The 27,838-nt window shown below is 43.6% G+C and overlaps 2 protein-coding genes across 4 annotated transcripts in view; one reads left to right on the top strand and one right to left on the bottom strand.

The window, feature by feature from the left end:
* The first annotated feature begins 42 nt into the window (after positions 1–42).
* On the top strand, positions 43–14,991 carry LOC129700463 (uncharacterized). 3 transcript variants are annotated; one of them, XM_055640969.1, is made up of 7 exons: positions 43–138; positions 4,362–4,486; positions 7,663–7,819; positions 8,957–9,004; positions 9,898–9,997; positions 12,635–12,709; positions 14,750–14,991. In XM_055640969.1, the coding sequence occupies exons 2-7, from the start codon at positions 4,393–4,395 to the stop codon at positions 14,888–14,890; spliced, it is 615 nt and encodes a 204-aa protein (XP_055496944.1). In that variant the 5' UTR covers positions 43–138; positions 4,362–4,392; the 3' UTR covers positions 14,891–14,991. The 3 variants fall into 3 exon arrangements, with proteins under 3 accessions (XP_055496944.1, XP_055496942.1, XP_055496941.1); XM_055640967.1 differs by having other exon boundaries at positions 115–138; positions 4,315–4,486; XM_055640966.1 differs by lacking the exon at positions 43–138 and adding an exon at positions 145–295.
* Positions 14,992–16,751: 1,760 nt separating this feature from the next.
* Positions 16,752–27,838, bottom strand: part of ccdc135 (coiled-coil domain containing 135) — a 70,682-nt gene continuing 59,595 nt past the window's right edge. Inside the window, exons 16-18 of the mRNA XM_055640961.1 lie at positions 24,902–25,096; positions 24,207–24,346; positions 16,752–19,663 (exon numbers count right to left, since the gene is read on the bottom strand). Coding sequence (XP_055496936.1) covers positions 19,573–19,663; positions 24,207–24,346; positions 24,902–25,096 — 426 coding nt within the window. The 3' untranslated portion in view covers positions 16,752–19,572. The remainder of the gene's footprint in view (positions 19,664–24,206; positions 24,347–24,901; positions 25,097–27,838) is intronic.

Genomic DNA, 27,838 nt, shown 5'->3' on the forward strand with positions numbered 1-27,838 from the left:
TGTCAAACTGGGAATAATTAAAAGTTGTGACAATTTCCCCTCCCCCTTCCCCCCTCCCCTCCCTCCATAATTAAAAGCAAAGATCCTATAGGACAAAGATAGGATCTTTGTTTAAAAGGGGAAAGTATCTCGGATCGGGTAAGGATTTTTGAAGGAGGATTCATCGCAGAGCTCTAAGGGGAAGTGAGGTGGTGGCGAGGGCGGGTCTGTGCTTGAATCGTGAGGCGGCAGTTTCCAGCAAAGATCCGATAGCGGAGCTCCTCTAGTATCTTTGGTTTCCAGAGGGGGTTTGAAGGCAAGTAGTGGTGGTGGTGCAGGGGCAGCTGGAGAGCTGTTTGCGGGGAAGGTGGTGGCGACAGCGGGGTTTTAAGGGGCTGCTCCTCAAGGAGGGTCGTTAACATGGGTGGAAGGTTTGGTCCCTGGTGTTGGCCGCACGGCTCCTGGTAGGGGATTGATCCCTGGGTAGGGGCGTTAATGGGCTTATGGATAAGAAGTCAAGTAGGTTTGCTAGCTAAGCTGTCTGCTTTACCCCGAAAGGTGACATATTCTTGTTATAAAACTGCGTTCTCCAAAATTCAGAATATTTATTCATATTTTGGCAAAGATAACAATTTCCAGAGTACTTTTGAAAGGGCACAAGGAAGTGTTTTCAACGGGTGTAACGTTTGTATTTTTGATGGAGTTATCATCTTTCCATTATTCGACTAAACCGTTGAGAAAATGTCGGGATCCACAGATCTAAATTGAGATGGCACAGAAGGTGTGCTTAATTCAGCGTGAAATAGAAAATTAGTGCACCTCTGTTTTAATTCAATTTATATTTATGTCTGCACTCCTGTCTTTCCTCTTCCTTCTGTATGTCGTTGTGTAGTAGAGACACAAGACTGACAATGCTGGAATATGGAGCAACAAACAGTATGTTGGAGGAGGTCACAAAAATGATGGAGAAACTGGAGCAGCAACTCGGCGGGTGGCAGCAGCATCTATGGAGCGAAGGAAATAGGCAACGTTCCATCGCTGGCCGAAAAAAACTTCCTTCATAGTCTGAAGAAAAGTCAAAGGGTTTCGGTCCCGAAACGTTGCCTATTCTTCCTTCGCTCCATAGATGCTGCTGGCCCCCTCCAGGAGCTGAACTCGGGCGGGAGAATTCTCCAGCATTTTTGTGTATCCTTCGATTTGTCCAGCCCGCATCTGCAGTTCCTTCTTGAACAGTATGTTCGGCCAGCCCCGCGAACGGTGAGTAGCTCTGTATCTGTTGATCCTGGGGCCTCAAAGGAACGGTTGACAGAGATTTAAAAAGTTTCCCCAGTCAAACCTGACACTCATTAAAACACAGACAGAAAATAATAAAAACGCGGACAGACTGCAGAGGCCGCTGCTGGCCAGAGCCGCGCCGCCTACCTGGGGGGGGGGGGGGTTGGGGGATGGGCTGCACCCCGCTGAGAGCATTTTTGTGTACCTTCGATTTTCCAGCATGCAGTGGAGAACTCTGTATAAAAGTTTTTTTTGGTCAAACCTTCCTGTCACATCGGGGGGGGGGGGGGAGAGTGCAGTGGAGAGATAAGTTTTTTTGGCCTTCCATCACAGCGATGTGATGGATGTTTATGTAAATTATGTTGTGTCTTGGGTCTATTTGTTTGTAATGTATGGCTGCAGAAACGTCATTTCGTTTGGACCTCAAGGGGTCCAAATGACAAATAAATTGAATTGAATTGAGAATTTCGAACTGTAATGTTGACAATTTTTTCTGCTATCATACCTCCACTCGCTATTGCTCGACTGGTTGAGTTCCTCCAGCAAACTATAGGGTGATTTCACAAAAGGTCACTGGAGCGTAGATCCGCACCCATGTGACCGAAAATTTAAAGTGGAGTACATGCGATACATCTGGTACATGTTAGTGAATGGGAAAACACGCACTTTCACACCCGTTAAAAACATCGAAAACGGCCAGTTTTTGAGCTGCAATTTACTGTGCCAGTCGGGGTGACTGTGAGACACAGCTACCTAAATTTAGAGTCCAAAAAAAAAGATAGAAACCTAAGGTAAATTCAAGAGGGAGCTGAAGGTGCTAAACCAGCGGAAGTGATCAGCAGACATTTGTCGTGGAGATTTAAAGATCCAAAATATCGGGAATTATCGCGTTTGCTCACTGCATTTCATCAAAAGTAAGGCATTATTGACTTTTTTATCTTTATTCATTTGTTATATGAAAAGTTTTAAAAGTGAAAAATCCGTCAGTAAAATTGCAAAATCGCCCATGGTTCTCAGGTGGGTTTTAACATGCAAAATGAAAACGCTTCTGAAGCTACATTTACCATTTAAATAATCGTAAACTATCAATGCGTTTTGAAATAAATTTTACTCAGATGCAAGCTAAGGAATGGGATAATTGTCAGATGTTAGTTGGACAAAATCAGGACATTTTATTATTTGCCAAAATATATTTCTCAATGTTTCTTGTTTAAAGCCTGCACATTCACCCAAACTATTTATTTATTTATTTATTTATTTATCATCTAATAACAGACAAGCCTGCAGCATGGAATGATGTCAACAATCCTGATTTTGGCAAATAATAAAATGTCCTGATTTTGTCCAACTAACAGCTGACAATTATCCCATTCCTTCACTAACATGTACCGGATGTATCGCATGTACTCCACTTTAAATTTTCGGTCACGTTGGTGCGGATCTACGCTCCAGTGACCTTATCGTGAAATCACCATATGGGTGTTGTATAGCATTGTCAACGTGGGATGTTTATAAATACAGTAAACCCTTGTTTTAACGCACCCTTTTATAATGGATTTTGGTTATAGCAGACGGACCTGCTGACGCCAACCTGAATCACACCGCCTTTCCAGCTTTTGCAATGCCAACCCCTGGCTAGCAAGGTGCACGCACCTCTCACCAACGCTGCTCCTTTCTGTTGGCCCACATTGCCCTTGTCCTTTCAGGTTCTCCATTCTTTTCCCCCCCCCCCCCCCCCATTGCTTTGTCCTTTCAGGTTCTCCTCTTCCCCCCTCCCACCCCCCATCTCAACTGCTAACTCCTCCTTTTCCCATCGTTTTGTTCACTCTGCCTCCTCCCCCCCCCATCCCCCTCCTCTGTACACTCGACCTCCACCGCCGCTTCCTCCTTTTCCTCCCCTGGAGTCACCCACCTACTCCACCTTGGAAGCAGGGAGCGGACAAAGTGGCAACCGACAGGGAGAAGCAGCAGCTGGTGAGAAGAGAGGGAGCCCCATTGTGACCATACTGAACTGAACTGAACTTTATTTATAGAGCACTTTAAAAACAACCACTGTTGCAACAAAGTGCTGTACATGACTAATCATAAACATAAAACAAAACAATAAAAACATTAAAAGACAGTAAAAACAATAACAAACAATAGAATCACTAAAACAGGAGCAAAGTCTCATGCAGGGTTGAAAGCCAAGGAATTGGAAAGGGTTTTAAGACTAGTTTTGAAGGACAGCTGCCTCAACCTGATCGTGCAGCATCTGATGAAGAAGGGCTCACTGGTGCAGTCCAGCAGCTCCGACGCCTAGTTTTAAGGTGAAACAGTACAAAGTGCAGGGGTAACTCAGCAGAATGAATCCACCTGAAGAAGGCTCCAAAGTCACCTATCTATGTTCTCCAGCGATGCTGTCTCACCTGCTGAGTTCCTCCAGCACTTTGTGTCTGTTTGTGTAATAACTGCAGTATCAACTTCATCTGCAGTCCTTTGTTTCAACTACATACAATGATAATGGTTATAGTGGATAATTGGCAATATTGGACCCACCCCCACAGTTCATTATAAGGAGGGTTTACTGTACATAAATGTGTCACTTGCAAGAGAACTTATGATTTCATTCTGATATTTCAAACAGAAAATGGTGGAAACTCAGTAGGTTAGGTGTAGAAAGACAACAATGTACATTTTGCAGGTCAAAGATCCTCTGCCAGAATGGGACTGGTGAAGGGACTTTGACCTACAAAGTTAATTGTTTGCCTTTCTTTCGATGCTGCTCAACCTGCTGAGTGTTTTTGGTATTTTCTGTTTTTACTTCAGATCTGCAGTTTCTCAATTTGAATTTATGAAAGCAAAGTTTAAGGAGCATTTAGACAAGCATTTCAAAAGGCAGGGGATGAGAGACACAGCCACATGCTGGCAGATGTGCAATTCAAAATGGTGTCCTGGTTGGCACAGGCGAGGTGGCCAAAGGGGTTGTTCCTGTGCTGAAGTGTTCCATGTATTTAATATAATTCATTGTAAAATAAGCATATTATTAGTTTGCAATATAATGTTTTTTTAAGCTCCCAGTGTCAACTAGGTGTTACTAAAGACGAGTAATACGCCTGATTTTGCAGGCAAATTCACGGCAGTCTAACTGTTGGAAAAATGAGGAGATCTAAATTACCTGTTTATCGGACAAGAAACACACATGCTGCCATCGCTCCATCAGAGGTTTCAACTGCCAATGGGCTGAAAACAGGTAAACTGATTGCAAGTGCAGAATTCATAATATAAATGGCAAATATAACATGGTTTGTTGCATCAATGCACTTTTTGGTATGTAAAGTCCAGTTCCATCCGGGAATCCGTTAACTTCAATCCTTTCTGTCTCGAGGAATTCCTCTCATCTGTGGCACTTCTATTTCAATGATACTTTATTGCCACATGTACATATGTACAGTGAAATGCTTTGTTTTGCATACAACCCAGTAAAGTCATACAGCAGACCTCACCGAAGCAGTACACATGTTTTGCCACATTTGTGGCACCAACAAAGTTCACCGAGTATCATTACACTGCATTTTGTAAACAACACTTAAAAAAGTGTTCTGAAGTACATATTATTGCATCACTATATATGGTATCTTTCATTTATATGGTTTCTTCAAGTTAGAAGCATAATTACAGAAGGTATGACTAAAAAACAACAGTCGCAGTGATTTTGCTAAGGAGCTAACTGTGGCTGAAAGCTTGATTAGGTGATGTCTCAGCTGCAGTCATTTAGACAGGGAATTCCAAATGCTAGACCAAGATGTCAGCAGGTTTGAGAGTAAGACAGATGACCTACAGAAAAATTTGAACACAGTGTCAGGGAATCGGGAATCTATTACAATTTTGGGGTATGCGATTGCTTCCTACAAGTAGAAGTTGTAACTGTAGGCAGGTGCATGGTCGAGGCTATACTTGTCTTTCCATTGGATATGTGGAACAGTTCTTGTTTTAAACCTCCGGTACTACTCTTTCTCTGTTAGATTGACACTTGCATTAGTGCTGCTCCCTGCACCCATGCAAAATATTGATTTTTATCACCTTTGCTACTAATTCCACCATGCTTTCAAATTCATTTCAGCCATTTTTTGCACATCTCTCCCTTTTCTGGATCTCTCTCTGCATCTCGGAAGACAAAAATGCTGGAGAAACTCAGCGGGTGAGGCAGCATATGGAGCGAAGGAATTAGGCGACGTTTCGGGCCGAGACCCTTCTTCAGACTGACGTGGGGTTGGGGGGGCGGGAAGAAGAAAGGAAGATGCGGAGACAGTGGGCTGTGGGAGAGCTGGGGAGGGGAAAGAGGGAGAAAGCAGGGACTACCTGAAATTGGAGAAGTCAATGTTCGTACCGCTGGGGTGTAAACTACCCAAGCAAAATATGAGGTGCTGCTCCTCCAATTTACGGTGGACCTCACTCTGGCCATGGAGGAGACCCAGGACAGAAAGGTTGGATTCGGAATGGGAGGGGGTGTTGAAATGCTGAGCCACCGGGAAATAAGTTTGTTTATTGCGAACCGAGCAGAGGTGTTGGGCGAAGCGATCGCCAAGTCTACGCTTGGTCTCATCGATGTAGAGCAGCTGACACAGCGGATGCAATAGATGAGGTTGGAGGAGGTGCAGGTGAACCTCTGCCGCACCTGGAAAGACTGCTTAGGTCCTTAGTTGGAGTCAAGGGGGGAGGTAAAGCTACTAGTATAGCATTTCCTGCGGTTGCAAGGGAAAGTACCAGGAGAGAGGGTGGGAAGCGAACTGACCAGGGAGTTACGGAGGGAGCAGTCTCTGCGGAAAGCCGAAAGGGGAGGGGAGGGGATGGGAAGATGTGGTCAGTGGTGGGATCCCATTGGAGGTGGTGAGAGCCTCATCTATAGTAGAAGAGGGGAACCCCCGTTCCCTAAAGAATGAGGACATCTCCGATGCCCTGGTTTGGAACACCTCATCCTGGGTGCGGATGCGGTGTAGTGGGAGGAATTGGGAGTAGGGGATGGAGTCCTTACAAGAAGCAGGGTGGGAAGAAGTGTAGTCCAGATAGCCATGAGAGTCAATGGGTTTATAGTAGATGTCAGTCAGTAGTCTGTCACCTGCGATGGCGATAGTTAGGTCTAGAAACGGTAGGGAGATGTCGGAAATGGTACAGGTGTATTTGTGTGTCGCATGGGAGTTAGTGGTGAAATGCACTCCAGCATTTTTGTCCACCTTCGATTTTCCAGAATCTGCAGTTCCTTCTTAAACACTGATATTTGTTGTACATCCATTGACTCCTTCATCTGCCTAGACAATGCTATTTCTGCCCTATCTGCAATTGCCAATTTATTTTCTGTCTCTTCTGATCCATCCCTGGTTCTTCAATTTTTGCTCCCCTCACCCCCGTGGTTCTGTCCATCTCCTGCCCACACATATCTATCACTGGTTCCCCTCGCCCTTCAAATTCTATCTGCCCTTCATCTCTCCCCTAATAGTTTCCCAAATTCCTGACATCACCCTCCAGCAGCTATCTCCTCTTTCACCCTCTTGTGCCTCTGCCTTGTTCCATCTGCCCTTTTGTTTTTCACATCTTCTTCCATCCATCATTGACCAGTGTAAAACTCCCAACTCCACTTGTCCCCTGGCTGTCTCTGTTTGCCTCCATCTCACCTCTCTTCAGTCCACCAATCATGAGATGGCCTCTCCTTTTTCTACTGGCTATCTTCACTCTGTCCTAATGCAGATCATTAACCAATAATGAAAACAATTCCTTCCCTCCCATTCTCCCAGTTGCTGCCCAAATCCTCTAACATTTCATTTTTCTGATCCAGTGACCACTGAAGCTTATCCTCTTATCTGAGGGGTATGCATTTAGATAGACGGGGCTGATTCGGGATAGACAACATGATTTTGTACTTGAGAGATGGTATCTTACAAACCTTTTGTTTTAGTGTGAAAAATTAACCAAAGCCATAGATGTTGTCTACCTGGACTTAGCAAGGCATTTGACAACGTTCCGCAAGATAGGCGGCTCTGGAAGACAAGATCGCATGGGATCCAGAGAGTCAACCGACTGGATAGAGAATTCACTTTGTGGAAGGAAGCCGAGGGTGAATGTGGCAGGTTGTGTATCAGACTAGAAATCGGTGGCAAGTGGTGGTGTGCCTCGGGGATCAGTGTGGGGCCCATTGCTGTTTGTGGTTGTTTCCGTACTGCACGACACTGGCGGGGAGGGGAGGGGGGGGGGGGGGGGATGTGGGGAGGGATGGATGGATGGCATGTGGAGTAGGTGAGAACTTAGCTTTAATGTGATTTGGGTACAGTTTGTGTATTGGACAACATTTTAATTTGTTTTGTCAGGGTGTACTCGATAGTTTGTATATATATTAATAATAACATAATTCGCCTTGCCTTATTTCTATCCTAGAAAGTGATCATTTACAGCCTTCAGCAAAACGCTTCCATGTGATTCCAAGTGAATCGAAGAATGATTTACCTCGAAGATTCAACTTTTCACGTAAAACCTCAAGTGCAGTCACTTTCGAGGCAACGTGTAAACAGCAGAATGTGGCATTAAATAAAAGGTAAGGATTACACTGTCATTTGAGTCAGCAATGAGAATTGCAAGTCTGAATACACTATCCATCCAAGTAAGGCACTTTCAACTATAGATGTTTTTAAAGGCACTGTCCAAAGTCAACTTGCTATTAGCTAATTATGTCCAGAAAGGAAAAACCTGAAGAATATTGGGTGAAACAATTCTGCTAAGATATAGCTTTGGGGCAAAGTGGATGGATGCTTGCTATAATTTTTATATGGACGTGAATTTATATAAATCCCATATTGCCTTTTCACATTGGCTATACTGCTTAATACAGTATAATTATGGTTTCTTCGTGCAATGAGTGATTAGTTGAAGTAAATGGTACTTTTCATTTGGCATTTTGATAGAGAGAACTGCTTATCCCTGACTCTTGTGCACTGTGATGTAGGTCTAGGGATAAGGCTAGAGGTAAGCTGCAAGCTGCTCTCAACCTGCAGCTTTATGCCAGCGAAAGTCTATGTAGCAGAAAACATCACTGCATTAAAATAAAAGGCACAAAGTGTTGGATGGTCAGAGACACAGCAGGTCAGGCAACATCACTGGCATAACATAGGTAGCGTTTCAGGTTGTGATCCTTCAAACTGATTGGGATGGAGGGGGAAGGAACGTTTGAAGTAAGGAGAGACAGGACTAAGCCTGGCAAGTAATAGGTGGATGCAGATAGGGGGATTTTTGGTAGGCAGATGGTTGGGCAAAGGCCACAGAGGAAAAGACAGAATGAGTGAAGCAGAAGGATTAATTAATTCCTAATTTGTGAGTTAACTAGCTGAAAAGAGTCACAAATTATGATGCTAGAGGAAGGAATGTAGGTGGAAATAGAAGGGGTGGAGAAAAAGAGGCGTGAGTCTAGATAGGACGGGGAGGGGAGGGGGAGAAAGGCAAAGAATGGAGGAAGAAGGAGGTAGAGGTGTTGGTAGTTACTAAAATTAGAGAATTCAATGTTGGACCTTGGGATCTGCTACCTGAGGTCTGATTGTGCTTGCTGAACAATCCATCTTGTGAAAGTCATTGCAGCTAACTACGCTCAGTTGGACGTGCAGGAACGCAAAAATAAATCACATTGGTGATGTGAGCTGTGTAGGTTTCGTTAAGTGCCTGTCTTTGTGTTTTTTTAAAGAAAGAAAATTCCCCCGTCATCAAGGATGACTCGTGCTGACATGAAGAAGTGAGTTTTTGACTGGATTACTTTGAACAGTATGCTCCATTTGCTGGATTTTACCGTGATATATATGTAAAAAGCTATAGAATTGGAGGGTTTAGTTTTGTATGTATGACTTTTGGAGGTGCTTTTTGGTCTGAGAATTTCCTGGGTCCCCAACTCTGGATTAGAAATAAAATCAAATCCCTTTATTCCAACTTTTTTTCTATCGCTCATGGAATTTTCTTCCCTCAGATGGGTACAATTACAATTTAAAAGGTATTTGGGCACATGTATTGATGTATTGATGGGACTAGCTCAGATAGACATTGTGTTCATGTTGCCTTAAAGGGCTGGTTTCAGTACTGTATCACTAACTCAATTAACTAGGTACATAGAAAATAGGTGCAGGAGTAGGCCATTCGGCCCTTCGAGCCTGTACCGCCATTCAATATGATCATGGCTGATCATCCAACTCGGTATCCTGTACCTGCCTTCTCTCCATACCCCCCAGATCCCTTTAGCCACAAGGGCCACATCTAACTCCCTCTTAAATATAGCCAATGAACTGGCCTCAACTACCCTCTGTGGCAGAGAGTTCCAGAGATTCACCACTCTCTGTGTGAAAAATGTTTTTCTCACTGTGTTCAAACTGCAGATATACATCACTTTTTCTATTACTGTCAGATTTTGTTTTGCACAAATGGCTTGGACCTTTAAGTATGATTTCTTAATTGTTTAATAAAGTAGCTGAAAGAGGAAGATAGGAAATGGGCATTATTAAACAAATTAATTTGTTAACAACTGTCAACATGATGAATCATGATCGTTGCAAGATGAACATAAATCTTTGGTTTTACTTCCTCATTAAACTCCTCGCGAAAAAAACGCTGTGTTGCTCACCATACGATTTTCTTCAGGAATATGGCCCCGAAAGTGGTCGAAGCAGAATTAAGGGACCAAAACCAGTTATTGGAAGTTGCCCAGCAGCAACTAAAGCAGGAACTGAAGGTATCCAAGGTGAGATTTCCTGCCAGTTTGAAATGTTTACTCCTGCTTCAATCTTGAAACATTTTGGTTGCATAGTTGGATTTTTTTTAGTGATCAGCAGAGTAGAAGAATTAATTTAGATTAATTTACAAGGCGTGTGTCTGAATTTTTCACTCATCCATAATTGTCATTGATATCATCGTGATGTTGGTCCATCATTGGAAGCCGCACGTGTGCTGTTCCTGAACCATCTGTTAGGTAGTTCAAGATTTGCACTAAATGGAAGTGAGGGAACAGCAATTATATTTCCAAATCAAAATGGTGAGGAATTAGAAAGCAACATCTGGGAAGGGGTTTCCATCCGCTGAAGTGATACAAGTCGCAGGTTTGAGACGTGCTGTTGGCAAAGCCTGGGCCATTTGTAGTTGGAGCACACTGCAGCCATGGTGTGCTGTGATAGGAGCAAAGGTTTAGGCTGGGGGATGGTTTGTCAAATACTTTGAATGTTTGAGATGGCAGTAAATTTAAGACTTGTGGATGCTGTGGTTTAAACGGTTTGGGTCAGAACAAAATACATGAATGTTTTTATCAATATTAATGGGTCGTATTCAAGTATGGCGTACAGCTCTTGGTTAGATTCTATTTGTCACCTGTCCCACGGGTCAGTTCACTGATAAGATGTGTCCCTAATCAGGGTTAAATCTGGTATAGAGACTAGGGGATGTTTTAACGTGCTTGAGATTTTTAATCAATAAACCAATGACTCGTCAATAAGAGAGGCCTATTTGTATCTACAACAAAAAAGAACACGTTGGAAGTACTCTAAAGAACCAGTAAGGGGGAAGATTCAAAGGATAAAGACCTATATCTCCACCTAAAACATTAGTCTGATCACCGTTCACAAACGGGAGGTATGTCTGATTCTCCATGGAATCCCTCTTTTCAATGATTTTAGGATGGAGCGATGCTCATCTGAGTCGATATCCAGTGAGCATAATTTTTAGAATTGTGCAGAAATTATTGGGCAATTCATTGGATCTGAGGATGAATTGCTCACATCCTGCTTGAGGTGATCAGGAGCAGTATGTGAATTACAGACACCCCTTAAAGATGGGGCCGGGGGGGGTAGGTGGATGGGTTTTGTGTGAGGTGATGCTATCTTTCTGTCATTTATGAAGGGCTTCTGTGTGCTCTGGATCCTTTGACGGTTCTCAATCCCATCATTTGAGTTCTCATGGGCTAGGAACTGCCAACTGGTACAGATATTTGGTAGAAACATCTTTTTACGAAGGAAAAATCATCTTGTTACAGACGAAAAAAACACAAAATGCTGGAATAAACCTGGCATTATCCCCAGAGAACACGAGTAGGTGACATTTCGGGCTGAATGGGGGTGGGGGGAGGGGGGGGGGGAAAGAAAGCTAGAAGAGTGGCGGGGCATGACAAATCACAGGTGAGCATGTGCGTGATGCGTTGGGGAATGGAGGGTATGGGGTGGTATTTGATCGGCAGATAGTTGGTCAAAGGCCAGAGAGAAATACACACAAGTGTGTGCAAAGGGATTAGGTTGGGGCGCCACAGTAGAGCAGCGATAGAGTTGCTGCCTTACAGCGCAAGAGACCGGGGTTAAATCCTGACTATGGGTGCTGTCTGTCTGCAGTTTGTACGTTGTCTCCACACCCACATGGGTTTTCCCCAGGTGCTTCAGTTTCCTTTCACATTCCAAAAAAGAGGTTTGTAGGTTAATTGGCCCCCGGTAAAATTGCAAAATTGTCCCTAGTGTATAGGACATTGCTAGTATACAGGGAGCACTGGTTGGTGCAGACTACGTGCCTGTTTCTGAGCTGTGACTCTAATCTAAACTAAAGTTGCGAATCGTGAAGCTAGAGGATTGATAAGATACGAATTGTACAGCTAGTGTTGCAAGGAAAAGTACCCGGAGAGGGAGTGGTTTGGGTGGGAGTGGCAGACGGAGTGGGCTTTGCAGAATGTGGAGATGGGAAGATGTGAATAGTGGTGAGATCACGTTCGAGGTGCTAGAAATATCGGAGGATGATGTGGCAAAGACCAGGGGAACTCCATCTGTCTTGCGCTGGGCGGGTAACAAGAGCAGAGGTATGGGACGGAGGAGATCCATCTATGACAGGAGGGGGAAAGGCATGTTTACTAAAGAGGGCATCATGGTTGTCCTTGAATGGAAGGATACATTTATACAAGCCATGTATAGATATCATTTTTTTCAAGAGGTTTATGTACAATGTAAAAGCAGCACTTTTAAAATGTCATCATCATCATTGAAAACATCAACTGGCAAGGTACCTTACAGTGATCGCAACTTCTACAGAAGTGTGGATGGCCGTTGGCTCGCTCGGAGCTCATCCGCCCTTTGACGTCTTCTTTTTGGTCCTGCTGGGGGATCACAGCCCCCTCCTCACCTGGCAAACCAGGTGGGGGAGACGGTTTAGTCGCCGACTATCCGACCATGGAGCAGGTAGCACGGGATTACATGGTACCTGTGGCGGGGGGGGAACTCCCCCCGACCTGACAGGAAATGTGCAGCTCTCTATTAAGCATGTTGAAATAGCAAACTGCAACTAAACACCAATATTCGAAGAGGTGAACTGCTTGTGCTGTTTGATCTTAAACTCTGTAATTTGTTGGATTCAGGCACATGTGGAGAATCTCCAAAGAGAATTAGAAACATGGAGAAGTAACACAATGGAGACGCGGGAGATGTTCCAGGTAAGAATTCTATGACATCACGACAGTTAACTTAAATGTTATCCTTTGTATTACTTCTCAAAGTTTATCCATGCTGAAAATCTGATGTATCTTACACAAAAATCCAGAGACATCAGCATTTTGTGAATTGTGGGGAATGTGTACTGACTAATCAGTTCATGGAGGCATAAGCAGAGAAACGGGCCCTTCGGTCCAACTTGTCAATGCTGTCACAGACACCCCATCTATGCTTGTCCTACCTGCCCACGTTTGTCACAAATCCATCTAACCCTTTGTCGTTTAAATGTTGTTACAGTACTTGCCTCAACTAGCTCCTCTGACAGTTCCTCTGACAGTTTGTTCTATACCCGAATGTGTGAATTCGAAGGTTTTACCAAGTCTGAGAGATTCAGAGATTTATAGGCTACAATAAAGTGTATATCTGGTAAAACACTGAAAGTACTACAGGTGCACAACCTTTTATCCGAAAGCCTTGGGACCAGACACTTCTCGGATTTCGGATTTTTTCGGATTTCCGAATGGAAGATTTTTAGCGTAGCGTCGGTAGGTAGCGCGGGCGGCTTGAAAAGTCTGGAGCGGCTGCCTCCTCCCCGGGGAATCATTGTAAATCATTGCTTAAATGTTAGTCAGTTAGTTTGTAGGGATTTTATGTGGTGGGGGCGGGGTGAAAGGGGAAACTTTAATTCTTAGTCCCCTACCTGGTCGGAGAGGCGGGGAGCGGGCAATGGGTCGCCGTGCAGTATGTTCCGGAGTGCTGTGGCTGCCGACTCCCAACATCGCGGAGCTGGGGGCTGCGGGCGGCGCCGGTTGGAGCTCTGACCCCGGCAACTCTATCCCTGGCTGCGCGGCTGCAGCCCCAGCTCCGCGATGTTGGGAGTCGACGGCCACAGCGCTCCGGAGCTTACTGCACAGCGACCCGGTAAGGCATTGCCCGCTCCCCGCCTCTCCGACCAGGTAGGGGACTAAGAATTAAAGTTTTCCCCTTCACCCCCTCCCCCCCCCCCCCCCCCCCCCCCCCCCTTTCACATAAAAGCCCTCCGAACTAACTGACTAACATTTAAGCAATGATTTACAGATGTTTAAGTGTCTCCCCGATCTCCGGGGAGGAGGCAGCCGCTACAGTAGTACAGACCTGGGTTGACCGTGGGTCGTTTCGGGTCAGGTTTGGCGCCAAACGCGAGCTTTGGTGTGCAGACGGCATCCTGGAAAAAATGTCCGGTTTTCGGAGCTTTACGGTTTCCGGAACTCCGGATAAAAGGTTGTGCACCTGTATTCTGAAATCCCAATAATTTGGCTTCTTGCTTTCCTGGTAATATTTGTTGCACTCCTCTTCAAATCGCCATGGCTGCAATCTGTCAAAGTCCCGAAAACACCAAAATGAAAATCTCAGCCCACTATTACACCACCACTGTATATTCATCGTTGGATAATTAGACCACATCTCTCCAAAGTCCCAAAATGTGCTGCAATCTGTCGAAGTCCTGAAAATACCAGATCACGTGAGTTTTATTCTCGTTACTCGCAAAGTTGTTTGAAGAGTGAATTTGTGTACCGAAATTGTTTTAACAAGATTAGCTTTTAAAGCTATGGTACAGAGCATTGACCTGAACTTTCCCTTAACAGAGAACTTAATTTAATCTCAGCGCTTTAGGGACAGTTACTTTGTTCATTGCGCCATCATGTAATAGTGACAGGGAAGCGTCATAATTTTAACAATACGAGTATTCTTTGACATCCTGTGTTTTTATTCCAGCTGAGCCATCGTTTTCTGATGTTGACAATCATCAGGGCTCACTGGAGAATTATAATGGAAGCTAAGTTTGCCTATTGTCAATATTGTTCAACGCACTGTGGTACTGCTGAGATTTTGAGAGTTCTCTGCTGTTCATTTGGGAAACTGAAGAAACAACAACTAAATCACTTTTAGCAATCAGCTGTAATTCAAAAACGTTCACAGCTGTGCATAATGTATATTGACTTTGTTTTGAAATGGATTCTGAATTAGAAATGTTTACTTTATTCTATTTTTCTTGTCAATAGGATTTGAGGCTGAAGTTGCAGAATGCCAAGGAAGAGAGTAATAAAATTGTAGGAGAAATGGACTTGTTCGACCAAGAGCTGGAGGAGTGGAGATCCACTTTAAGTCAATTTAACCATCTTTTAGATCAGGATGTTGAATGATTTGACCATCAGGATTACAATGAGCAATTTTAAATGTGAATAGAAAGTGTATATGCTTTAAAGAACCGTACAAAAAATATTAATAAAGTTTATGTACTGTGGATTGCTTACAGGAGAATTTGGAGTTCTACATCCACAAAGCATCCTTTGCTTCAATTAGTCATATTAAGTTAGATAAACCAATTTCCATCACCTACCTGATTGAAAGTCCTTTTCCTTCATGAGTTTGCCCTCTTTTTAATGTGAGGTGCAGATGTGAGTCTTATCCCATGGGTTTTTAAGCTTAACTTCCTTTATTTTATTATACAAATACCTGTATTCAGAAAACAAAAACAAACATACAAAAGGGTAACACGATCAAAACTGCCTTTGTGCCAGTTTACAAACCAACAGTCATCAATTTCAACATAACGTCGTCTTCAGCAGTAATACACTCGGCCTCCCATGGTGACCAGCGTTCACGGACGGCCTCAAGTCCCCATGGACACGCGGGCTCGGACGTAAGCCCGAAAAGAGGCAGGCAGCTGACCCTGATGTGGCCGTCGACTACCCGCTACTTGGACCCGCGAATGGCCATCTTGGCCAGGCCCAGGAGCAGACCGACAGGGAAACTCCCTCCCGACCCTTCCCCCTCTGTACCGGGTGCCCAAATATCAGGAGCGTGGGGCTAAAATGTAGCCAAAACTTGAGGAGCAGCCCCTTCAGATAGTCGAACAGGGGCTGCAACCTCTCGTATTCCATGTAGATGTGGAACACACACTCTTCCTCGCCGCAGAGGTGACGGGTAGTTGGCGAGTCCGTGAACCGGCTCAAGTACCTGTTACAGGCCACAGCTTTGTGCAACACTCTCCACCTCGGGTCCCTGATGTAAAGGGGGACTCCCCCCTCATTGAGAGACCACCACTGGGGACCGCTTAGTTTATGTCTATTCACACAAGGTGTAGATGATTAACAAGCTCCAGGATCAAATTGGAAATTCACTGCAATGCCTTTAGCTTCAGCTGATTAAAGTCAGGAAGAACAAGTTCAATATATATTTGCAGCCATGGTTTAAAAGTGTTATTTGCAGCTCAAATGCTGGTATCATTGCAGTGTGTATTCAAATTCTATGCCAGAGGCACAAGGCAAATATAATATCGGAAATCTTGTACTGCAAGCTTCAGCTGAATTATTTGTTTTCATTTGTCTTGATTGGTGTAAAAAAGTTTTTGGGAAAGCAGAAGATATTTTCTAATGACTTGGCCAATATTTGTAACTCCATGAACATAATCAAACAGATTGACTGGTTGTTGTTACATTGCTGTTTGCGTAAGCTTGATTGTGAAAATTGGGTTTTGTATCATAGTCAATAACATTTATACCTGTCTATTGTGTCAAAACTGTTAAATCTAATCTGATTCTGATGGCCATTTAATTACTGATTCCTACCCCAAAACATTTCCTAGTGTCAAAGTCAGCATGTAGTTGAATTTAAAGGTAACTGGTTATAGTTATCACATACTAAATGGCTACTACAAAGAGAGTCAAGAGTGTTTTATTGTCATGTGTCCCAGACAGAACAACAACATTCTTACTTGCTGCAGCACAACAGAATATGTAAACATAGTACACTGTAAACAATATGATAAACGAGAGAGAGAAAAAAAAGTTCTGTGTGTGTGTATATATATATACATACTCACAAGTACTCTATCCCTCTTGCAGACCCGTTGGGTCTGCTCCCCCAACGCACCCGTTCCCTACCCGTAGCCCCCATGGGAGGCGTGGTCCTCCAACTCAAGCCATTCCCGCACGTAAGATTCCAGCACTCCATTGCCTATTCTAATCTATTCCAACGTCCATCCCATCTCATGCACATATATGGCTTGGTATCATCACACTATTGGATCATGTATGGTTCTTGTAATAGAAACCTAACGACCATTTCATTGAAATGCAAAATTGAAAATATTTTAAATCTCATACGCCTTTTCTATTGTAAGCATGTAGTGGTCCAAAAGGGGCACTTTTCTGTAAGAATCATTTACTCAGTAAAATTATTTTAAATGGTTTTAATATTAATATATTTTAATGGCATGGGCACTGTTATCAAGTCTGGAGAAGTATACTTCTGGATAGCACCTTCCTTAAATTAAATGAGAGAGAATGCTGATTTCATGCTGTTTCAACTTGTTCTAGTTGTGCACCACATCCTGATATGGTGTAAAAGTAAAAATGCTGAAAACACACAGCAGGTCAGGTGGCATCTGTTGACATTTCATCTCAATAACATTTGGCAACAACACTTTATAAAAGGTATTCTATTCGAACACTGGTTGTTTCTAATTTCACAGATGGTGCTTGACCAATCTAATGTATCCGTGCTAATTTTCCATTCATAAATTGACACGGTTTGCCTCCATCGTGTGGAAGATAGAGACGTGGTACAAGACCTTGTTAAATGTGCACGATGGTGTGCATTTTAGGGTGAGAATTCAAGCAAAGCAAAAGTCATAAAATACAAGGCAAATACACATGCCAGCCAGATGAGGGCGTCATAATGAAGAGGACAAAATTGAGTCAATGTCATAGATTGATTATTTGTAGCAGAAACAACCAGTTCTGGTGCAGAGAAACCAAGTTAGCTGAGGTTGTGGAATTCTTTATTTCCAAAGACTGCAACATGGCCAAAGAGAAGATCAATTGCTGTTCATAAACCTTTTGCTGGACTTTATTATAACTTTGCAGGAGGCCGTAGATAGATAGGCCAGATTGGTAGCGCACTGGCCAATTAAAGTGGAAGTAAACGGAAGTAAAATGTTTGAGATACTCAGCAGGTCAGGCTGCATCATTGTTAATGATTTAGAACTGTACTTCACAGAGCAGGAGTCTAAACTTTACTTGTACATGTGGCCAGTTTACACATCCCAGGATTAATATGGTTGTATCAAATCCTGAATTGCAGTTGCAGCAGATTTTCTCCTGCACCTCGTGCATTTTCAATAATAGGGCATTACGGTGGCGCAGCGGTAGAGTTGCTGCCTTACAGTGCCAGGAACCCATGTTCGATCCTGACTACGGGTGCTGGCTGTACAGTTTGTACGCTCTCTCTGTGACTGCATGGGTTTTCTCCGGGTGCTCCGGTTTCCTCAAATACCAAAGATGTTCAGGATTGTAGGTCAATTAGCTTTTGCAAATTACCCCTACAATATAGGATGCAAAATTTGGATAACATGGAACTAGTGTATGGGTAATCGTTGGTCGGCGTAGACTTGGTGGGTCAAAGAGCCTTTTTCCACGCTGTGTCTCTAAACTATACTAAAACAAAAAATAGAGCTTGCAGGTGATCTGTCTTGTTTAATGGGAAATCTCAGTTTCAGCTTCTCAGACCAGAAGATGATTAATGGTTGGAGTCAAAGGTGGCTCAACAAGACCAAGTACTGTATGGGGAACGGTTTGGAAGGGGTGGGTAAGAAGAGTCCACATTTAAAGTGACTACAGGGAACTGTAGATGAGTCTGAATAAAAAAACCTTCAAGAATGAGCAAACGTAAGACTAAGGTAAATCGATAGTGCCAAATGCAAATGATGAAGAATGAAAATTTCCAGATAATTAGACAACAAACAGCAGTATGGTTGGACTGTCTCTCAAGAACATGTACCGAGGATATGGTGAATGGAGGAAGCTCCAAGGAGATTTCCTCCTGTCTGTACATTTTAACATCTATTGAATGGGAAATGTAAAGTTTCATCACCTGGAATCCTTCACTGATCACATTCAGAACTTTATTACATAAAATATGTTGATGTATACAATCAAATCTTCAAACAAAAATCAAAACAACTGCAGATGCTGGAAATCTGAGATAAAAACAGACGATGCTGGGAACACTCAACAGGCCAGGCAGCAGTTGTGAATGCATAGTGGGTGACTGCTTTGTAGAGTACTGGCGTCTGTCCACAGGGATGACAGCTTCCTGCTGCCTGCCCTTTTAATTCTCCATTACACTGCTAACCTGACCTATTTATGGCCTGCACTGTTCAAGGCTCAAGAAAAGGTTTATGAAAAGCAATTCATCTTTCATCTGCTCACAATGCAACCTTTGGGAGCCACCACTTCAGATAACTTGCTTTTGTGTCTGTATAGGAACTGGCTGTTTCTGCTGCAAGTCATCAATCTGGAATATTTTCTCTTCATTAACACAGCCTAATCTTCTGAACAAATGTTTTAGCCCTGTATTTTGTGACTTGTCTTCCTTTGCTTATATTCTCACACTCTAATACCCCTTATTTTATGACTTTTGTCATTCCCTTTCTCTCACTGCATTATTTAATTGGTTAGATGACCTCAACAACCTCTACAATTTATCCCTTTGCAATCATAACTTCCCCCTCTCCATTGTTAATTCCATCTCCTTCCCTGCAAATTAAAACTAAATTATTTTCCCTTTTTCCCCATTTCCAGTAAAGAATTTTAGACCTGAAATGTACCTCTATCTCCAGATCCTGTCTGACCTGTTCTGCGTTTCCAGTATTTTCTGTTAAATCATTAATTCTTATTAATCAAAACTATTCATATGAACCCGCTCAGACCATGTTTTTATTTTTATTTTGAAATGGTGTTTCTGGGATTGCACAAAGTCTCCTGCACATCAATCATTTTCCCCAGATCATGGTTTGCACTGCAGTGGGCAATGAACACATTCAGCAGTCCTTTAATTTCTTGGCCAATCGTGAGTCTTTGCGAATCTTGTCCTCCAGAGCCAGGTACCTGGTTGGCGCTCTCTCTTTGTGCCTGCAAACACACAGCATTAACCTCAGTACTTGAAGGCGAAGGAAACAAATTAACATATTGTGTGGGCATAAGGAACTGCAGATGCTGCTTTACAAGAAATGACAAAGTGCTGAAGTAACTCGATGGGTCAGGCAGCATCTCAGGAAAACATGGATAGATGAGGTTTTGGGTAGGGACCCTTCCTCAGGTTGATTATAGTGGGGGCGGGACTCTGGCAAGGTGGATAAATTAGAGGGGGCTTTCGATCGACAGATAGTTGGGCAAAGGCCAGAAATGAAAAAGATTTGAGCTAAGACGATAAGGATAGAGGAGCGTGAGATGTGAAGCCAGAGGAAAGAATATAGGTGGAAATGGATGGGGGAAGGGAGAAATGGATGTGCATCCAGGAGGGGCACAGGGAAGAGTGGAAAGGGAAGTGGGGTTATTTTCCTAAAATTGGAGAACTCAATGTTCATTCCTTAGGCTGTAAACTAACAAGCGGAATAGGAGGTGCTGTTCCTCCAGTTTGCAAGTGGAGCAATGGAGGAGGCCCAGGACGGAAAGGTTAGTATGGGGCTGGGATGGGAAGGGGTTAAATGGTTAGCAAGCCTTGGCAGACTAAACACAAGTGTTCTGCGATACGGTCACCTAGTATACTAAATGTGAAGGAAGGAACTGCAGATGCTGCTTTACACCGAAGACAGACACAAAATGCTGGAGTAACTGCGGGACGGGCAGCATCCCTGGAGAGAAGAAATCGATGACGTTCTGGGTCGAGACATTTCAGATTGAGAGTCGGGGGAGAAGGAGTCTAGAGATATGGAAGGGTAAGGTGTGAAAACCAAACCAGGCAATGTTAAGGAAATGTACAATGGATCATTGTTAGTTGAGGGAAGGTGATAAGGACGCATACAATCAGTAAAATTAATCGGGACAGTGAAATTGGATGGAGAACTATGAGGGGGGGGGAGATGGAGAGAGAGAGAAAGCAAGAGTTACTTGAAGTTAGAGAAATCACTATTCATACCACTGGGTTGTAAGCTGTCCAAGTGAAATATGAGGTGCTGTTCCTCCAATTTGATTTGGGCCTCACTCTGACAGTGGAGGAGGCCCAGGACAGAAAGGTCAGTATGGTAATGGGAGGGGGAGTTAAAGTGTTAAGCAACCAGGAGATCGCGTAGGCCTAGGCGGACAGAGCGGAGGTGTCCAGGGAAACAAGCGCCAAGCCTGCGCTTGGTCTCGCCCATATATAGTAGTCTATACCTGGAACAGCGGTTACAGTAGATGAAGTTAGAGGAGGTGCAAGTGAACCTTTGCCTCATCTGAAAGGACTGTCTGAATCCTTAGACGTTCAGGGGGGAGGTATAGGGACAGGTGTTGCATCTCCTGCAGTTGCAGGGGAAAGTACCTGGGGAGGGGGTGGTTTGGGTGGGGAGTTGCGGAGGGGACGGTCTCTGTAGAAAGTGGAAAGGGGTGGAAATGGGAAGAAGTGGCTAGGGGTGGGATTGCATTTGAGGTGAAAATGTTGGAGGATTATGTGTTGTATGCGATTGCTCAGGTAGAACTTTGGAACAGTGCCTCAAAGGTTATGGGCTTGGACAGGCAAATGGAGGTGACACAGCACACAGGTCAGCTGTAATTCTGTTGTTTGCCTCCAAAACTGAAGAGAACTCTATAAACCTTGCTAGGCCATATGGCCAACTGTTCACAAATCCTGTCCCCATATATATGTTGGTTAAACCAACAGTGCACACAGCACAAATCTCAAGAATCTTTCAAATACATTTAGAGTATGGTGCTCAGCACAAGTCATTGTACAACTTGGTTAGGTCACACTTGACTGTGTTTGATGCTCAATTAATAACATTTCCACTCTTTCAATGTATTTAAAACCATGAAACATAGCATTACAATGACTCATGTGAAATTGAATCACCTCCTATTTAAAGTATTAAAGCATCATTAGACATAGGTGTATCTATTAGAGCAGTCTAGAACCTTAGTTAGGCTCTTCCACATAAATCAAGCAAATCAAGCAATATAATTAAAAATATGTATATTGAAGGGCGGAACGGTGGCGCAGCGTTAGAGTTTCTGCCTTACAGCGCCAGAGATCTGGGTTCGATCCCGACTACAGGTCCTATCTGTATGGAGTTTGTACGCTCTCCCTGTGATGTGCGTGGGTTTTTTCCGAGATCTTTGGTTTCCTCCCACACCAAAGACACACAGGTATGTAGGTAAATTGGTTTGGAAAGTGTAAAATTGTCCCTAGTGTGTGTAAGGTAGTGTTAATATGCGGGGATCGCTGGTTGGCGCGGACCCGGTGAGCCGAAGGGCCTATTTCTGTGCTGTATCTCTAAATTAAACTAAATAGGATTTAAACTAAACAGGGGCTCACTGTACTAAGTAGGTGGGAAGGTTAGGCTCTGAGATACTAGAGAGAAATGGAATAACAAACATCTCCGAATATACGTAGTTGGAAAACATAGATGAGGCCAAGTCTGTTCTTTTTTTAAAATTTTATTTTCCAATAATATTAATGCATCTACTGGTTGGCTAAATTATCATAATTAAATCGGCAAAAGTCATTTTCTTCTCTGTTTGCAGGACACTTGAATAATGACAATTTCATGTTGAGTTTATCTTTGTTTTGTTTAGGTTTGAAAGCATACCCTTCAGCCCACCAAATCCATCGATAATTGTGGATGATCAGCCATTATCGTATTGACAATAGACAATAGGTGCAGGATTTGAGCCAGCACCGCCATTCAATGTGATCATGGCTGATCATCCCCAATCAGTACCCCGTTCCTGCCTTCTCCCCATATCCCTCGACTCCGCTATCTTTAAGAGCCCTATCTAGCTCTCTCTTGAAAGTATCCAGAGAGTCGGCCTTCGCTGCCCTCCGAGGCAAATAATTCCACACTCACAGCTCTCTGTGAGAAAAAGTGTTTCCTTGTCTCCGTTCTAAATGGCTTTCCCCTTATTCTTAAACTATGGCCACCGGTTCTGGACTTCCACCAACATCAGGAACATGTTTCCTGCCTCTAGTGTGTCCAAACCCTTAACAATCTTATATGTTTCAATAAGATTCACTCTCATCCTTCTAAACTCCAGAGTATACAAACCCAGCCGCTCCATTCTCACAGCATATGACAGTCCCGCCATCCTGGGTATTAACCTTGTAAACCTACGCTGCACTCCCACAATAGCAAGAATGTCCTTCCTCAAATTAGGGGACCAAAACTGCACACAATACTCCAGGTGTGGTCTCACTAGGGCTCTGTACAACTGCAGAAGGACCTCTTTACTCCTATACTCTTGTTATAAAGGCCAACATTCCATTCGCTTTCTTCACTGCCTGCTGTACCTCCATGCTTACTTTCATAGACTGATGAACAAGGACTCCCAGATCCCGTTGCACTTCATCCTTTCCCATTTAGATAGTAATCTGCCTTTCTGTTTTTGAAACCAAAGTGGATAACCTCACATTTATCCACATTAAACTTCATCTGCCTTGCATCTGCCCACTCCCCCAACCTGTCCAAGTCACCCTGCATTCTCATAGTATATTGAATGGCGGTGCTGGCTTGAAGAGCCGAATGGCCTGCTCCTGCACCTATTGTCTATGTCTATCAATCACCCGTTCACACTAGTTCTATGTTCTCCCACTTTCTCATCCATTCCTTACACACTAGGGGCAATTTTACAGGTTTGTACAGGTTTGTAGTTGAATATCCTACAAACCTGTACATCTTAGGGATGTGGTAGGAAACTGGAGCACCTCGAGGAAACTCATATGGTCACAGGAAGACCGTGCAAACTGCACACATACTGGTCACGCCTGAGGTCAGGGTCGAATATGGTTCACTGCTGCTGTGGTGTGGTGAGACTGATGATCACTGGCTCTTAATTAAGATGTAAAGCAGTTTAACCTGCCTGCAGAAAGGGGTGATAACCAGTTTATCAAAGGTTCCCAGAGTCGATGTGAGTCACAGGCTCATTCTGCACTGTGAAATTTACTGATCAGAGCAGGTTCAATGCAGAAGCTTCAGACAAACTGTAGCAGTTCTGACAGAGCTGCAGCATTTCAATCATCCCAATCCCCAACTAGAAAGAGCACAGGGTGATCTGAAAGGCAGGGAACAGGTTTAGCTGATGTGCCTGGGGGCTGCTCCTCATCAATAGTGGGGATTCTTACAGCACAGGTCAGCATTGTCATGAGGGGAGGGTGGGATAAGGCACAAAAGATGATATTATAATTGAGTACGGTGATCAGGCACCAAACACAGATCAGTAACACTGAATATTTTGTTTCTATAATAAAAGCAGACAATGCTGGTGGCAACGGTCTTTGTCAGAACGACTCTTTGTCAGAATGAGGTTTCAAGTTGTTCTCCTGAAACACCATCAACCTGAAATGTTTGTTTCTACCTGACCAGATAAGTATCTCTCGCATTTCCTGTTTTATTTCAGATTTCCAATATCTGTGGCTTTAATTTCTCTTTTTTCAATGTTAGCCTAATTAATTACTGTGCAGTAAAAGTGAAACAAGAATTCTTACCTGTTGAGGCGCAATTCAAGGATGTGAATTCGGAACATGGCCTCAGAGCAGTAGGACAAGTAGGCCTGTTCATCTTCCTTGGTCATGGATATCTGGTTCTGCTGGTACCATTGCTGTTTATTCTGGAGCTCCAAAGCCTCCTGGAAAGAAAGAGCATCAAACAGTGAGTAAACATATACCTTTACTGAGGAATTAAATGCCATTTGGACTGTGCTATTACTTGTTTGATTAAACTGTAAATTGGACAGAAAAATATTAATTGAACTTTTAAAGAAAATCCAAATTGATACAATAGTGTACTGACTCGCAGTCAAAGTCCTGAACTATTGATCCTGGAGCATGGGCTTCAATTACACCAAGGTAGCTGGAGAATATAAGTAATAAATAAATATTAAATCTGGATTTAAAAAAAGATAGCTGATCGTGATAACGGATGACTATTGCCCCTGTCCCACTTAGGAAACCTGAACGGAAACCTCTGGAGACTTTGCACCCCACCCAAGGTTTCTGTGCGGTTCCCGGAGGTTTTTGTCAGTCTCCCTACCTGCTTCCACTACCTGCCACCTCCGGCAACCACCTGCAACCTCCGGGAACCGCACGGAAACCTTGGATGGGGCGTAAAGTCTCCAGAGGTATCCGTTCAGGTTTCCCAAGTGGGACAGGCATAAGGAACAAAGATTGGGGAAGTTTAGTACCTTCTCAAAGCGACTTTGAATAAGATTGGCTTTGTCGATCAGCCTCTGCTTCATGTCTGCCAGGCAGTCACTGCGAAGCGTCATGGCTACCTTCTTGGTGATCTTCTTGGGTTGACCAAGCCGAGCAAGGAAAGGTGCGAGATAATCCACCTCCTCCTCGGCACGCCGCAACCGCTGCTCCTCCTCTATACGCATCTGAGAAACAAAGTTGGCATGGTAATAAATGGCTGGGTTCATTAGTAAACTACAGGGGATCATAAGGTGATAAATGATAGGAGTATAATTAGGCCATTCGGCGCATCGTCTACTCCGCCATTCAATCATGGCTGATCTATCTCTCCCTCCTAACCTCATTCTCCTGCTTTCTCCCCACAACCTTGGACACCTGTACTAATCAAGAGTCTATCTATCTCTGCCTTAAAAATATCCACTGACTTGGCCTCCACAGCCTTCTGTGGCAAAGATCATATTTAACTAGGCAGATCATGTAGGAAGCCAATCTTTCTTTCAAAGGAACACATTTTTAATGCCGTTAAATTTAATGAAATATAGATTGGATAAAAATCCACTCCAGCAGGTTACCCACTAACATGACAATGTTTGCAATTACCCCATAGTCAACATCAATCCGAGTCGTATTTATGCTATCAACTTTATTTATCCTGAAACTAAGAGGAGGTAAAGAAAATACCAATAAGGGACAAATACCGTGAATGAAGGACAGGGTGAATCAGAAAATGAGTGATGAATAAGTGTGGATTTTAATGGAAAGATAAACGGAAGCAAGGAAGTTCCAGTAAGGATATCACACAATTAGCCATGACATAAATGCATGACACATTAGACACGGTAGGAAGATTATGCAAGGAGAGTGCATCTTCATTGCCCGAAGGAGGAGCAAATAAATGGAGAGAATGGTTGGGAGCGCTAGTTCATCTTTTCCTGATCTGTAGTTGGAAAAATAAAATTCAGCAGATACTCTATCATTTTTTTCACAGGCTGGATCAGCCAATTGGCAGATTTTATTCTCATCCATCCAGAATAGCTGAAGTTTCCAGGAATTCTGAAGTGTTCCAGCTGATCACATGCTCACAGGTAAGATGACCATCAGTGAATGGACAGGTATTCAGTTGCCAATCTGCTTGATACACACGAGATTAGACGATCAAAGCCCATTGAAGAGCTTCGAGCACTGCATTGTTACAATCTTCCCCAAAAGCAAGTACAGGGTACATCCATCAGCAAAAAACTAAACTACTAAACAAACTAAAGATTTGGAGACTGCTAGCTACAGCTCCATCACTCAGCCAGAACTATTGTAGGAGTGGAACAACTGATTTTGACGCCTTGGCAAATGTAACACATCATGACTCAATGACTCCTTCTGTAAAATGGAGAAATAAACACTGGATAAGGATGAGGTCAGGCCTGATTGTAAAACATGTTCTAACACTGAAATGTTGGATAACATCTAGAATGTTGTCTGTGCCAAATCAAGAAAATCAATGTCACACAGACAACAATCGCACCAACAACGTATTAGTGAAAATGTATTAACATAAGCACATAGGATAGAAGAACAAAAGTTGGCCATCCTGCCCTTTGTGCTTGCTTCACCATTCATCAAGAAAATGATTTTCAGCTACTACATCAGCATCATTTTCCAGTATATCTATATCCACAGATTAACTCAATGTCCATAAATCTAATGAAATGTGTTTAGAATGCTCAAAACTGATCCCCCATTGACCTTCCAGGTAGAGAATTCCAAAGACTCATCACCCTTTGTGTAAAAAAACAAATTTTAATCTCAGTCATAAAAATATCTTCCTGCTTACTCTAGACTATAATATTTGGTTCTGGATTCCTAAGCCAGGAGAAATATCATCTCTGCATCTAGCATGTTAAGCCTGTAAGAACTTTGTGAGTTTCACTGGGAATTTCACTCATTTATGTTAAAATACTCATCGTCATCGGGTGGCGCCATGCACGGCAGCCTCGCCAGCAGTTTGTCCGTCCTTTCACCCGTTTTGTTATTTTTAGTCTGTCTTAAAGTATGTTTTTGTAGGTTTAAGATCTTTTTATGTGGGGCAGGTGGGGGGGAGGGGGGGGGAAAGGGGGAAACCATTTCCCAGTCACTTCCTGGTCGAGGATGAGTCTTTTCTCCAAGTCGCATCTCCCCCCCCCCCCCCCCCCCTCGTGGCCTACCATCTGGATTGGCGCAGCCTTTCCTGCCGGAGACCGGCCAGAGCTTCAACAGCAACGCAACACTGAATTCCATCGCAGAGCTGGACGATGCCTTGCCGGGGATCGCCTGTTGATTGTTGGGCTTGCTGACTTTAACACCGTGGAGCTGTGTTTGCGGAGCTTCCAGCCACGGGCGGCGCTGACTTTAACATTGCGGAGCCCTGGGATGTTTTGCCGAGGATCGCCAGCATTGAATCTCCACCCAGCTCGGCCTGTGGACTTCGGGAGCCGCGGTCTCTGGTAGGAAGTGGCCGATTCGGAAACTCCAAGCCGATGAGAGTGTTCTTCCGTTCCGACGTCGGAGCTCCGATCATCCCGGTGAGAGGGCCTGAACATCGGGCCACCGTAGCGGCGACTGCGGAGGGCTCAAAGGCCCCGACCACGGGTGAACAAAGAGGAAGATGACTGAACTTTGTTGCCTTCCCTCACAGTGGGAAAAGGTGATTCCACTGTGTGGCGGATGCTTATGTTAAACTCTATCGTGTATTATGTTTTTTTTTATTCGTATGGCTGTATGGTAATTCAAATCTCACTATACCAATTGGTGCATGTGATAATAAATGTGAACTTGAACTTGCTCTTACTCTCCACTGGCCTGTATGTGCAGTGCAAACAACAAATTCAATACAACGTGACTTCAACAGATGCAGCGTAGAAAACACCTTTCGGGGTACATCAAGTTGGTTGCTC

Source organism: Leucoraja erinacea, chromosome 9 (assembly GCF_028641065.1).
Source record: "Leucoraja erinacea ecotype New England chromosome 9, Leri_hhj_1, whole genome shotgun sequence".
Taxonomy (NCBI): Eukaryota; Metazoa; Chordata; class Chondrichthyes; order Rajiformes; family Rajidae; genus Leucoraja; species Leucoraja erinaceus.